The following is a 13,394-nucleotide window of genomic DNA, read 5'->3' as shown; positions in this document are numbered from 1 at the left end:
GTCGGACCGACATCATGATGGAAGGACGACATGTAGGAACATTCAATCGAGATGAGCCGCACGCCACCAATTCTACCAATTATTTACGCAACATTCAAATTCAACAGGTCTCTTCCTCACGACCCAGGCAAGCCCAAGTCAGCAATGAAAAGAATGAGCCCAAACAAGTGCGCGTTCGCGTCACCTAGAGGCAGTGTAATACTAGGGACACAGTGGACGAAATCATGTGCAAGCACAGAGGAAATCATCCGGAATCCAAAAATAGGAATAATCAATGTTGGTCTCCTTAGAGACCTTTCAGAGATTAAACTGAAAAGAACAGATACTACACTTGATCTAAGCCAAAAGGCAAAGAGAGCTAAGGAGAAAAGGAAAAGAAAAAAGCGAAGCTTGGGCGGGCTGAGAGACACTTTTATAGAGAAATATCAGGCGGTGAGAGGGACCAAGTGGCAGAACCACAGACGCGTGCGCGCCTCACTGTAAAATTTGGTGGCTGGGAGTATTTCGCTAAGGTTAAGCGGAGGCATCACTGACCAACAACAGTAAGGCTGTGGATTTACTTTAGCTCATGCTACGTAATTGATAGACAAAGTGAGGATGATCCTTGATCAACTTCTCTCCTACCTAGTCACGCGCGTGTCTTGGTGGACTTCGATATCTGTCTTCCGAACGAGGGCCGGGACATGGACGCAGCTGCTCAAGGAGTTGACAGATAAGGGTGATCGCTGCAAGTTCCATTGCAGTCATGATGCTTCGAAAGTGTAACTTTGTTGATGGCAACCTTAACTGTCATTATCCCGAGCGTGCTACAAGTTAGTCGCTCAGCCTTTCACTTCTCCTTATTCCCATCTCAGCCTCGTTTTAGTACCAGAATCTGATCAAAAAGTGTTGTTTTATTAAGTACGCATTGTGGGCAACTTATCACCAGATGTGTCACTAGCAGACCCCGAGTAGTACCAGAATCCTCTCCAAGAATTATATTCAAGCGCCCAGCTTCACCAGAACATTATAAACCACCAGACCAGAGCCAATCTCATGGTTCAAGAGACATTATCGGGATAAGATTTGTATTAATGAATTCCACTTTTCAAGCATCGTGACTCCAACGCCTACTCGAAAAATTTCTTGTTCTGTTTGTATACTTTGAAGGACGTGCTCCTCAAAAAAACTCAAAATAGTATCTGCCCTGCCCCAACATATGGTTCTAGCTGAGCATTTCCCTTGCTTCCTCCGCCCAAGAGACACACCACAACGCGATGTACTCTGCCTTGACGGTTGATTCCCCGCTTATCATCTTAAGGTCTTGTAGGGTGGTTGATGTTGGTGGAAGGAAGAAAGAAAAAACCAGAAGAAAGCGCATTCCATGCTCAACCCAAACCTTGTGCCATCCATTCACGCTTCTCGTTGCGACCTGGCCTACCGGTCTGACATGTAAGCGTTGACGACTTCAGAACCACAAGTGCAGGTCGTTGATCTCCTTCTTCAACTTACCCGCAACCTAGTGCAAATTCCGGCGTACTAGGGTGCGCTTTGGTACTTGCGTCTGATGAACAACTGATTATAGTAGTTGAGTCAAGATGACGGTCATGTCAAACGCTTGGTGTTGTTGCTTGACATAGTCAGCCTCTACAAGTCGATGCGATAAAGAAGATGCAAAGTTTGCAAATGCTTTCTCAAACTTCGGACGGTAAGTCAGTTCCTCAGATGCCTTCGATGGAGCGAGAGCGCCCCAGACCGATAGTGAAACGAAATTCGCCACGGAGGCCGTGCGAGTCCTCATGACCTAGAGATATATGTTAGCAAATCCTGAGATAGATACTAGACTTGGTGAAGTATACCTCCGCGGCGGATTTCCATCGTCTCCATGCAGGACCCATCAATTTGGCACTCGACCTTGACATGAAGATCTGTCGCAATTTGCCGAAACCAACGGCAGCGGCCATGCGCCTGGTATCGGGCTCTTCATGGCCGACAAGGACGTTTTTCGGTAGAAAGTACAGTGGATAAGGCCTAGGAAGCAAATGCTATTGGGATCTTGTTTTTGGCGCCCGGGCCCGGACCCGCCATTTTGGTAGATCTTCTTGCTGTAGTCAGACTTGGTCATTCGATACTGGTTGACCTCTCTGAAAACCGCTTGGAGTTGTGTACGAACCTCATTCGATACTGATTCGCTTTGTTGTTTAGCAATGTTGGAAGGCCAATGAATGAAGTGATCGGAGAATCGCCCTAGCCCCTGGCACCAACAACACGGCCTCAACACAGGTGTGTCGCTGCCGGAGAAAGGATGGCCATTGTCGTGGGGGGAGACAGACAAGCGCACCACATGCGTGAGCAGTTGTGGTAGATTTCGTCGCCGGCTGTACAGGGACCCGTTGAACACAGGGAGCGTCGACCAACTGCAGCACATCCAGCCCGCATTGGCTCCGGAGAAGCATGCCAGTCGAGTAGTGACTCTACCAACAGGTCAAGACACTCACGATCGATCCGGATAGGCAAGAGTGCCTCAAGATCCGTGATGTTGGCGAAGACTTCATGTAGTCTGTCTGAGTCCAGGTCAGTAACGATGTCGTTGCCTTCTTGTGCGAGATGAACTTACCGTTCAACTCCATCAGCCTTCACCTGGGTACAGTTTTGGAGATTCCGAAGATTACATGAATGGAGTCTGTTGGACCAATCCCACGGTCGTATTCTGGTACTCAAGTTCCTGGCACTCCCAAACTGTAACTTCAGCTCGATTGCGGATAACATGAGCGCCTCAAGAGTCATGCTGTTGAGGAAGTCTCGGCTCAGGTTCGCGTCCCGGTCAGTGATGGTCTCGTGTTGTAGGCTGGCACGATCCATCGTGTAATCTTCCTGAGCTTCGCAGACTCTAAGGCTTGGGGCACCAAAATACAGTGGCCCAAATATTCGTCAAAGCGGCATAAGGTAGCTTTCTTATCTTATGGTGGTCAGTCCTTCTGATACCCCGACGTCTGGGTAACGTTCCTGTTCAAACAATCCAAAATACTGCCGGAGTGGATAGCCTTGATTTCTCGCCACAGCTGGTTGAGTTTCGATTAAGCCAGTAACCAACGAAGGCAGCCGGCGCCATCAACAAGAGCTGGGCTCCGACCGACGTCATGCCATCGAAAATTCACACGGTTTGGTCGTTGGCGGGGTCGTAGGGCGATCACAGGTGCACACCAAGGGTGACCCATGGGAGTCAGACTCCACCGAGAAGAATGTATAATCGTACAACAAGGCTGAACGTAGAACGTCGTTGCCGCTTAAGCCTGAGAATCTTTATCGACCCTGCATGATGCTGCCAGCTCCCTTCGCCACGACATAACTCGCTGAATGCCACCACAAAATCGATCGACCGATTACACACGTTGACACGCCGCTACACAGAGCCAACCAAACACACGAAGACCCCTTGAAGCGATCACAAGAACAAGCCACGCCTCCTCTAGCCCATCAGCGCAACGTTGGTGGGCAGAGCTGAACGAGCCTGGGGAATGGTGAAGTTATTGATGGCAGAGGCGGACGAGAATCGTGATAGTTCAAGCAGAAGCCTTCTGCTTGCAGCTGAACGATACTGGTAAGTAGCGATGAACGCGAGACAGTCAGACTCCGGGAACTGATACTCGTATTACGCAGATGGTACATTCATTGCACCTGATACGACTCCCCTACACCATCTGCACGTGGCAAACGCAGAAACCATCTTGATTGAATCCGAAGTATTTCACCTACCTAACCTGTAGAGAATCGATGATCTCCTATGTGAAGCATCAATAAAGGCGCTTCTGAGAATGGCCTTCCGCCCGTTGGCTATACAACTCCCACCAATCCTGCCCGAAACTGAAGTCAAGCCGGAATTCTCATTCTTGACATCACCCCCTCTGCTGTGCATTATTATCATTGGCGCATTGAATGAAGCAATTAGGGTCGGACGCCCCTAGATGCAGGTCCCTCCATTCGGATCTGCCAAAGCGAGGTGGGCTCAATGACCTGACAGGGCAAGTCAAGGTAATATATGGCATCCCCATGACACCGAATCTTTTCTATGATACCCTCATGCCTGACTCTTAGCTCCGATGAATGGAACTTGGCAACATTACTCCATGCTTCTAGGACTTCCGGGCTAAAGTCCAAATGCCGATTCCCCCGCCATACCATATGAGCGTACTTCTCACTTCTGGTATAGATAAACGCACCTGCACTGTCCTTACGCCCATGCCAGAGTACAAAGGTCCTTAAAAGAGGCATCCGGAGTACAAGCGTCGACATGGTGAGCAATAGAGCATTGCTGCCGGTTTGACTAACCTTTTCAACATCTAGAAAGCGTGAAGTGAGAGCCAAAGAATGCAGATGACTCCACGTCCAATCTTTGGCGCAGAACTTGAAGAAATCCTTGGCATCGACAACAAACGAGGCTGACAGCTCCTCGAGTCTCAAGCTTATCTGGGCTAGGCTGTGACTGTTCTTGGCCGTAACGTCAACTAATCGATGTCCTTCGTCGCGCAATCTTTGTCGCTCCTGGCGGTACTTCTGAACTTCTGAATCTTGTTGGAAGTTTGCCGCTTGTAGAAAGTCATTGTCGTCTCTGAATACGATCAGCCGTTTAAGTGTTATAGGTAACGGCGCGCCAACTACTCTGGCATATATTATGGTTTCTATGAACGGAGCAATTAGTGAATGGATTGCAACAAGGTGGTGTACGTACCCTTTGTTCCAGGTTTGTAGTAGCTGTAGTCAACTAAGTAGTCGGGGTGAACGTGGGTATAAAGAAAGGACCATGGCTCGTAAATCAGATCACTCAGGCGATGAAGTCGCCCCAAGAGCGGATCCAGACTGCCGGGTACAAAGTAACGGCGAAATTGGCGACGGATCATCAGGCAGGTCACTGCGGTGATAGGAGGAGGATCTCTTGCAGGATGTTGATGGTCTCCTAGGATAACAGGCATAAACAACTGCTGCAGTTCAGAGAAATTGGGAGGGTCCGTCTGAACACCCTTCTGCCAACCGTGCGTAGGATCATGCCAACCAGTTTCTGGAATAGGTGCGTCTGCATCGTGATCATCGTCGAAGCGAAAGTTTTTGGCCCAGTATTGCGTATCACTAGGCGACGTTGCGTTAAGGTCCAAAGTCAAAGGACCTTCTGTCTTCCAAGTGCTAAGGATAGATGCAACTCTATCGATCCCTTCACCTATAATATGGTCATAGTCTTGATGTCGAGGGGGATCAGACCCTATGCGATGATATGGATAACTTGGTAGCTCGATGCTGAGATAAATATGCTTGACGAGGTGTCTCTGTTCAACAACCGTCTTGAAACCTTCAAAGCAGGATTCTTTTCGAAGCTTCAACTTGGCCATATTCCTTGCTCCAATGACGCTTTGCCATTCTTTAGACACAGAGGCGAGAGCCGACCAGCGTGGGAGCCGTAGGTCGACTATTGTGTCCAGAATCGCGGTTCGGATCTCTGGCGGCAGAGATGGCCACTCGGGGATGCCTGGGCTGTGAAGTTGTTTCATGCTGTCGTGAATTTGAAGGCGTTGAAAGATGAGGGTGGTCGCGAGGGCTGGCGAATATATATAGGATCATCACCAGAATTACACTTTCAATGATGCAGCCAGACAGGACCATATCCTTTAGATGAAAACTCAGTAAGTTATGGCGCAGAAACCTAGTTCCAGTGCATTTGACTCAGTGACAGAATTGCATGGCATTCTGTGAATCTTCTCTAACCCTTACCGCGCAAGCTTCCAGCAGCTCATCGCCATTGTTGACATCGTCATTATTTACTCCAAGGCCAGGTCCTTTATTCTTAATTCTCGAAGACAAATGAAAAAATAGCACATTTAGAGCGATTTTATGCCTCTACACACGTTATCAATCTCTTTGGAACGTTAGTTATATTGTCATGGATGTTACACTTTCGATGACTCGGTCGAAGCATGTTGACACGAGGAATATGGCTTGCACGAATTAGGACAAACGATCCAGTACACAAACGAAATCGGAATAGATCCTTCCATATCATCGTAACTGCTGCCAGATTTGTGTTGTCGAGGGTCTCAGGTTCTCTAAGAGATGTGCGATATTAATTGCAACGCACGGCCCACAGCCACCGATAAATAACATGCGTGTCCCACCCCAAAGCTGATTTGGTTTACGAGATGCTTAAATATGCATTTTTTGAGAAAAAGCGATAAGCCGTAAGACATGGAATTGAGGAGCTGGTTGGCGCTCGTAGATAATAGGGCTGCCTGCACTTGGTATGTCTTACACTGTCATCGCCGCCTTCATAGAATTGACCAGTACCTCACCTACAGAAAATAACCGACAATTCGAGTACAAATTTCTTGCCAGGAACTCGTTGAGAGAATCGGGAGTGACTGGACTGCTGGGGAGGTCATTAAAATTGTCGTCGAGATGAAAACTCCTATGGATCCCGCCCGGGCGGGTCTTTGAGTCACAGCGAACTTTCCAGCGCCTGATCCGCTATAATTCACTGAATGAGCCCCATCGTTTCTAAGATCTAAGACCAGACACACGACGGCAATGGAGCTCGAGAAACGGCATCTCTTGGAACCTCGGAAGGAAAACAACATGAGCACTTTATTAATTTGATGCACAAACGATAGAAGGGTTTGTGATTAGAAGGTTGCAGGATCAAAAGTACTGTTCCAAAGCAGCTGGGTCCAAGCCGCTGTTAGCGGGCGCTACCTACCTAAGGAAGACTGACTGCCCGATTCTTCGCGAGAAACGCCCGGTATTGAATTGAAGAAGATACCATCTTAGAAAACAACCTGGAATGCTTCAACTAAAGTTGCCAAAAGACAGTAAGAGAAGATGATGCATTTCTTCTCGAGCGACCACTGAGTCTAGCTTTGGAGTAGAGGCGCATGTCGAGTCTAGAGTCAGATTAAAGCCACTCGAGGCGGTCATGCATGGCAGAAACATCAACACGAGGCGTCGCGACAATGCTCCATGGCCTTCAATTCTTGGTCAAACAACTTCACCTCATTTTCTCCGCAGGGACTCGCTATGTTCTCTTAGTATTAAACGGGTATAGCACCGAACTCGTGGTGATGGCAGAGAGGCTTGTTCCCCCAGGAATGATGGGTTGAAGTGGCTATTCGACCCATCGACAAGTTCGCTGACTGGTAACTACACCCTTTTCTGGCCATACCGAAACGAATTCTACCTCATCCCTCCTCCCCGTCATCGCGACGCTGTCAAGGTCCCTCGACCGACCACCCCGAATGCGCCGTCTTTCATACCAACGCCGCTCGACGGTTCTGCGCTCCCGAAGCGAGTTTTGCCCTCGCCCGTAGAACAAGAAGCGATGCTGAACAACACCACGGTCGATCCGGTCTTTCGAGGAAGCGATGAGCTTGATCAACATCGCCATACCTGGGGCTAGCCGTCGCTGGCAATTCGGGACGCGATCCAGTAGTCTCATGCGTGGAAGATTGATACCGACGATTGTCAACTCCGCAAGATCGATCTCCGACAGCTACTCAAGAGCAATATCTGGCCGAAGCGATCTGGATATCAGCATGCCGTTCCCACCTAGTATGCCGAACGCCAGGCTCTGCCCTGCCATAAGTCTCGTGATCCAGAGGCGCTGGACTATGTTTCACATGTCACGTTGGCTATCATGGTAATGGAACCTTGTGATTGATGCTTTGTGATAGTTGTGGCCATGCATTCCCATATTTGCCTGGGTCGATGTCTTTGCCGGGAGTTTCGTCTGTGTACACCGAGCCTCGTAGACACTTTACTTGTGTGACCTGTATAATTCGCCGAAGTGTAATTCCTCTTGGTGATGCTGTTTCTTCATCATCTCCCTCGATTAAGCCACCAAAAGCCACCGTGCAAACAACCTTGCTGTCGTAGCCGGTATTCCACTCCATCCATTCCTACCTCAACTCCTTATCACTCTATGGCAAGTCTATTGAAGTTTCTCCCGTGGCCGAACCCTCAAGGCGTATAAGCAAAACAACACAATGCTGGCAAGTCAGCCACTGTTTTGTCAAAGTTACAGTCGTGTAGAGTGCTTTGCGTGTGATGCTATTTTTATCCCCCCCTGCGCTTTATCTTTCTACTTGCAATGGATTCGCTTCCACGCGACGCAGGATTCTCGAGGCTGAAGTTTTGGCGCCCAAAGTCTGTTTCGTGGTACGGGCAGCGTTCTATCCTGACGATTTCTAAGGTACTCTGCTAGTCTATCATATCCTGAACGTCTCGTCATGGACATATACATACTTTACATTAAGATCATTAACACTGTTCAGTTGGTCGTGACTATTCGACACGCTATCAAATTGCTGCAATTGAATCCGGTGTGGCCAAAGAAAGTTTTGGCGAGGGGCCTTGTGAAATTACAGGTGGTGGTCCTCTATAGGCCACTGCGCTCTACCGCTGGAGGCCCTGCGAAATCCACCCGACGCAAAATACTGCCCGGACCGGAGGTCCTCTCCACTCCACTAATATCAATGAGATCGACGAATATAGAGAGACCGACCAGATAAAAAGAGACGGTGAAGTAATTCCCATTTTCTTCAGTTTGATCTCCTTCGCGCTGTTCTATAGTATTTCCTACAATTTAATTTGAAAGCCCCCGACGTGTTGCACATCATCCCTTACATGTTCAATCACGCTCAGCCCAATCCATACAAGTGGGAGATTCAAGCCTTCTCCCCAGTCTCTTTCCAAACTTGGCGTGGTGCCTCTTCGTTGTATGATAACAGATCCTCAAAGGCGCATTCAACGCGTCGTTTGACTCGGTTGCTCTTTGGGTATGTTGTAAATCTTAAAAGTGTAACTTTGTTAATGAAAACTTTGACTGTCATTATCCCGAGCGTCGAGGGGCCGTTGTCCAACTTGGCCCAACCCTATCAATGGTTTGCTCTACCTTCACAACATCCCCAGTTTGGATGATCTTGTTTATTTAAGTTATTTCAATTTTCCTGAGTGGCCCAGTCATCGACTTGTACATGATCAAAACACAGTGTTGGATGACCTTGTTCTTCACTACGGTAACAAAAAGCATCCCGGGTCCCTCGGTTGTGATGCGTAGACCCCCCTTCAAACCTTTCTACGAATTAGATCAGTCGTCTTGGGCTTTACGCGCATAGATCGTATTCACAGAGCTTACCAGAAGACGATGAGTACCTGTAGCCTCCCTTGCTTGTCTTTATCTTCCCAGAGGTACATCCACTTGTTGTCTCTTTTCTCTTTCTATCCTTGATGCATCATCTTCAGCGTCTGATCTATAGCCCTGCCCAACGGCTACAAGCTCCCGTATATGTTTCAATTACTTCTGTAGCCTTTGGGTAGTCTGGCTTTCCTTTTCAGCTTGCCCGATCCCATAGGATGAGTTACGTGAACCGTCGCGGATAGATACGCCAGGGTGGATTTCGTTTGGCGATCTTGATAGTCAGCCGACGGAAGCTAGGGAGTAAGCAGGGAGATCCCCTGATTGCCAAGCTGTTTCGAGTACCTACACGATGGCCTGAGCAATTGTACGTACCGGTGAGGAGACAAATCTCGTGTGCGACCCTTTTTACGAAACATCAATGTGATCCATAGATCCACCCCAATGGACGAATGGCTAGAACTGACTTGCTTGCTCTTGTGGCTGTCAGTAGTCTGTCTGCCTTCCTATGTTGGGGCTTGCATCTTTCTTTGCTTTTACTATCCTGAGGAAATTAATACTTGGAAATTTGTATTTTGGACCCTGAAACAGAGAGAATCGAGGCAGCTGTAAGTCAAGCTCTTTCTATCCCCCCAACTATAGTTCAGCAGCTTCGATAGCTACTGCTTCATACTAGAGCGGACACGGTGTTCTTAGGTTCGCTGCACCTTGACTCACCAGAAAAGCAATTAATCCAATGACCTTTTTAAAGGTACTGGAGTCATAGAAATCGCATCTACAGATGATCATTGGTGTAAAACGACCATCCGCAGGCCGAATCGGTCAACAGGCTGAGACAAACGACATGTCACATCGATGTCTCAGATCCAGCACAGCCAACAGCTCCGATGATTATCGGACGCTTACGCAAGGGAAAAGACACCAGAATCGGAAAATAAGAAGCATTGGCGATCGGTACCTTGTTTATGTGGGATTGGTGGTGGAATCACAAGCCCATCGGATCGCGGACGAATCTTTGACCTCACAAGGGTTGCTGGAGATTCGTTTGCCGTCTAGACAGCGGACACTAAGTCCCGAGTGACATACTCGGCGTCGTCGCACGGACAATTGGAGTGACAGAACCAGGTAGGTGGGATCTCTAAATTGGCGTCCTATGCAGCAAAGGACCCTGAGGCCGTTTACTAGCCATGACCGTCTTCATATAGATTCTTAATTGGACTATAGAGATTCGGAAGGACAAGCTCTTGCTGGATACCTATCTCAAAGTAAGAAGCATCTCACATGCCATCATATTACAAGCTTCCCTAGGTGAGGTAAGAAATCAGATCTCAAGATTGATAGCCTACTTGCTTGATCACTAATCTTTCGGTCCCACAGGTCAATCACTTTGCGGCTGAGAGACATGGCTTCGATCCATGTTTGCTGTTGGCTGTTGGTGGCTGCAGATGATCTAGATACAATCACCTTGCATATCCAGGCCACATCGGAGAGTATGCACGCAACACTTTGAAAAAAGGGTCTCGGAAGATTTAACAAGGTACAGGGCTGGTCATCTATAAAATGGTTCTGTCAAGTACGGTTATGAGTTTCATTATTCCATCCTCTTCTCAAACACTGATAACACTCTTTTTCAACCATAGCAATCATGATACAACCAACCATCAACCCTCCTGTCAATAAGACACCAGGAACAAGGTGCCCTACTTGTGCTCTGGCTGGACAAGAAGTTTGGGTCATTCCCGGACGATGCTGCGGATATTGCGGAACAGCATGTGATAATTAATGTCGACAAGACAATGAGAGGTATAATATTCACTCGTTGGTAAGATAGATATTAACTCTTCTTACAGAGCGAAATAATGGCTCGCAAACAGTGATTTGGAAGACATGGCATGCCATGGGCTCTGGTGCACGTCATGAGTGGAAGTAGTACTTTCTGTCATGTAGACGTCATGGCGAGCAAGGTCCCTTATCAAAGGGCAAGGCGATAAGACAATAGCGGGACATCACGTAATTTGACGTAGAGGAACTGGATTAGCAATACACAAGAAGGGTATATGCTTGATTTCCCTTACCTAACAGCTAGTTTGAGGAATAAAGTCTGTTTTGGATTAGAACGAACAATCTCATTTGACCTCCTTCGTTCATAGCCAAGTGATTAGCTTGTATTGATCGTCAGGGTGTCATGAAAGTTGACCACTGACAGCATAAGAAACGAAGGAATTTGGTCACCTTGAGCTGGTTTAAATTGGCACTTAGGCCACTTTATCTTGCCGCCTTACGCTGAGACAGGCACTTCCAACTTCACTTCTGTCAGTACTCCCAATAGTCTTTCCCACATCTTCGAGCTCTCCTCATCTGCTGGACCGCCCGTCAACGTTGCTCGGTTTCCAATCACAATAAGCGCCGACCGAGCACGCGTCAAAGCAACATTCACCCGACGCACATCCTTCAGGAATCCGATCTCACGGTGCGCGTTACACCGCACCGTGACAAAGATGATGATGTCGGCCTCACGACCCTGGAATCCGTCTATGCTGCAAACCTCGATTTTCTGTGATATGCTAGGGAGCATACGCTTCAGAGCGTCGGCTTGTCGAGTGTAAGGTGTGAGCACCACGATTGAATGGCCGCTATCTTCTTGGCTAGGTGAGGTAATCAAGAGCCTACAAACCTGTGTACAGAGCTCTGCCTGACCTCGATTCTCTTTCGACTTTTGGCCTGGCATTTCCGTTGAGTCGCAATTGATGAAGATAGCTCGTACGTTGTCGTGTGCGCGAGTATTTTGCCCCCCTGCTCCTGTTATTTTGGGGAATGGGAAATCACATGCGCCAAGTTGTCTATCTGGCATACTGATCCCGGACTTCAGGTTCCCATCATAGAATTCGTTGGAAGGGAATTCGCATAATTGTGGATGCATCCGATACTGCGTGTCAAGCATGAGTGTACTTACGCCTTGGTCACCCTTCAGTTTAGCGTTGGTGTACAGCCTCTCAAATAAAGAGACATCAAAATCCAGTGCAAGGGCTGTCGGGTTGACGGTAGGCCGGAGTTGCACGTGGTCGCCGACCAGTATTGCTCGCGAACAGCCTTTGACAAGGGGCACTAGAGATGTTGGTTCCGTTTGCTGAGATGCCTCATCAACAATAACTGTGTCAAATTGCTCTGAGCGCAGTAGTCCAATCCCTGCTCCAATGCACGTTGTGAATACTGTATCGCTATTCCGAATCATTTGGGTCGCTTTTTCCAGTGCCTTGCGGTTAGAGTAGATCTCTTGTCCGGCCATAGCATCACATGTGTATCGTCGCAGATCGTCTGCAACCTTGCGTACCTGGAGCAAATTAGCATCAACGTTAACATATCCTGGCACTACGGATACGACCTACCTCGGTAGAGACTCTCACGACGTTGGGCTCGGACTCCCTTCCTAGAGGCTGCTTTTCTAGCCTTGCAATATAGCGTCGCATCACATTGTCCACTGCGTTGTGTGTAGGAGCCGTGACCAGAATACGGGCCGATTCATCAGCCATTTGCAAAGCACATATCATCTCAACGATAGTGGCGGTTTTCCCAGTCCCTGGGGGACCCCAGAGGCAAAGCAACGGGCTTGATAGGGATAGCTGGATCGCTTTGTTTTGGCTCTCATTCAGATGGGATATGTTCCTGAATGTATCCGTTGAGGCAGGCAACAGTGACGAAAGTGACGGTAGGCCCAAAATCATATCTGCTACTCCGCAACACTGTTCCTGATAAACGTTGAGGTCCCTGACTGCATCGATCATGGACTTTGAAGTTACAAAAGGGCCGCAGTCTTCTAGAACCCACAAACATTCGGCAAAGTACGAGGGAAGGGGATGAAGACATTTGAACCGCGCACGACCAGTCTCGGCAAACTCCACCAGTGCATCAATGGAATATTTCGTGCCCACAAGCACATTTGAAGGCAGTGAAGCAGCCGTCAATCGTACATGTGATGATTTCTTGGGCGTACCGGTCGTGTCAATTCTGAAATCGATCTCAACAACAGTGCCATCCTTACTTTTTGGGTATAACCTCATTTCATGAAGACCTGGTAAGGACTTTGCCACATCGTTCGCCTCTTCGATGTGATCCAACGCTATCGCGCTCAAGTTGCGCAGTAGGTGGTGAACCAAACTCGAGTCAGCCGTCATGAATCGTGTCGCGTTGGGTTGTAGGCAGTCGAGAAAGAGCTCCAGCGCCCGATCTGTGGACCGCAAAGTCA

At 48.3% G+C, this 13,394-nt stretch overlaps 4 protein-coding genes across 4 annotated transcripts; all 4 read right to left on the bottom strand.

Moving 5' to 3' along the window:
- Positions 1-1,558: 1,558 nt before the first annotated feature.
- B0J16DRAFT_324024 (uncharacterized protein) lies at positions 1,559-2,841 on the bottom strand (the record flags this gene model as incomplete). Its single annotated transcript, XM_046125804.1, has 4 exons — positions 1,559-1,783; positions 1,839-2,010; positions 2,061-2,453; positions 2,597-2,841. The coding sequence occupies 4 exons, from the start codon at positions 2,839-2,841 to the stop codon at positions 1,559-1,561; spliced, it is 1,035 nt and encodes a 344-aa protein (XP_045978907.1).
- Positions 2,842-3,924: 1,083 nt separating this feature from the next.
- B0J16DRAFT_404314 (uncharacterized protein) lies at positions 3,925-5,519 on the bottom strand (the record flags this gene model as incomplete). Its single annotated transcript, XM_046132789.1, has 2 exons — positions 3,925-4,658; positions 4,709-5,519. The coding sequence occupies 2 exons, from the start codon at positions 5,517-5,519 to the stop codon at positions 3,925-3,927; spliced, it is 1,545 nt and encodes a 514-aa protein (XP_045978906.1).
- A 1,604-nt stretch (positions 5,520-7,123) lies between these two features.
- Positions 7,124-8,032, bottom strand: B0J16DRAFT_375391 (uncharacterized protein; the record flags this gene model as incomplete). Its single annotated transcript, XM_046130687.1, has 2 exons — positions 7,665-8,032; positions 7,124-7,507 (listed from the first exon to the last, which is right to left on the bottom strand). The coding sequence occupies exons 1-2, from the start codon at positions 7,905-7,907 to the stop codon at positions 7,124-7,126; spliced, it is 627 nt and encodes a 208-aa protein (XP_045978905.1). The 5' UTR covers positions 7,908-8,032.
- Positions 8,033-10,961: 2,929 nt separating this feature from the next.
- On the bottom strand, positions 10,962-12,185 carry B0J16DRAFT_348800 (AAA domain-containing protein). Its single transcript, XM_046128796.1, has one exon. It carries the CDS (start codon positions 12,090-12,092, stop codon positions 11,430-11,432), a length of 663 nt encoding a protein of 220 aa, XP_045978904.1. The 5' UTR covers positions 12,093-12,185; the 3' UTR covers positions 10,962-11,429.
- Between the last annotated feature and the right edge of the window lie 1,209 nt (positions 12,186-13,394).

This window comes from Fusarium flagelliforme (genome assembly GCF_020744385.1).
Source record: "Fusarium flagelliforme strain FIESC 12 MPI-CAGE-AA-0113 chromosome Unknown B0J16scaffold_7, whole genome shotgun sequence".
In the NCBI taxonomy this organism is placed as follows: Eukaryota; Fungi; Ascomycota; class Sordariomycetes; order Hypocreales; family Nectriaceae; genus Fusarium; species Fusarium flagelliforme.
Note: the sequence above shows the minus strand (reverse complement) of the source record. Positions and strands in the feature narration are given on the sequence as shown.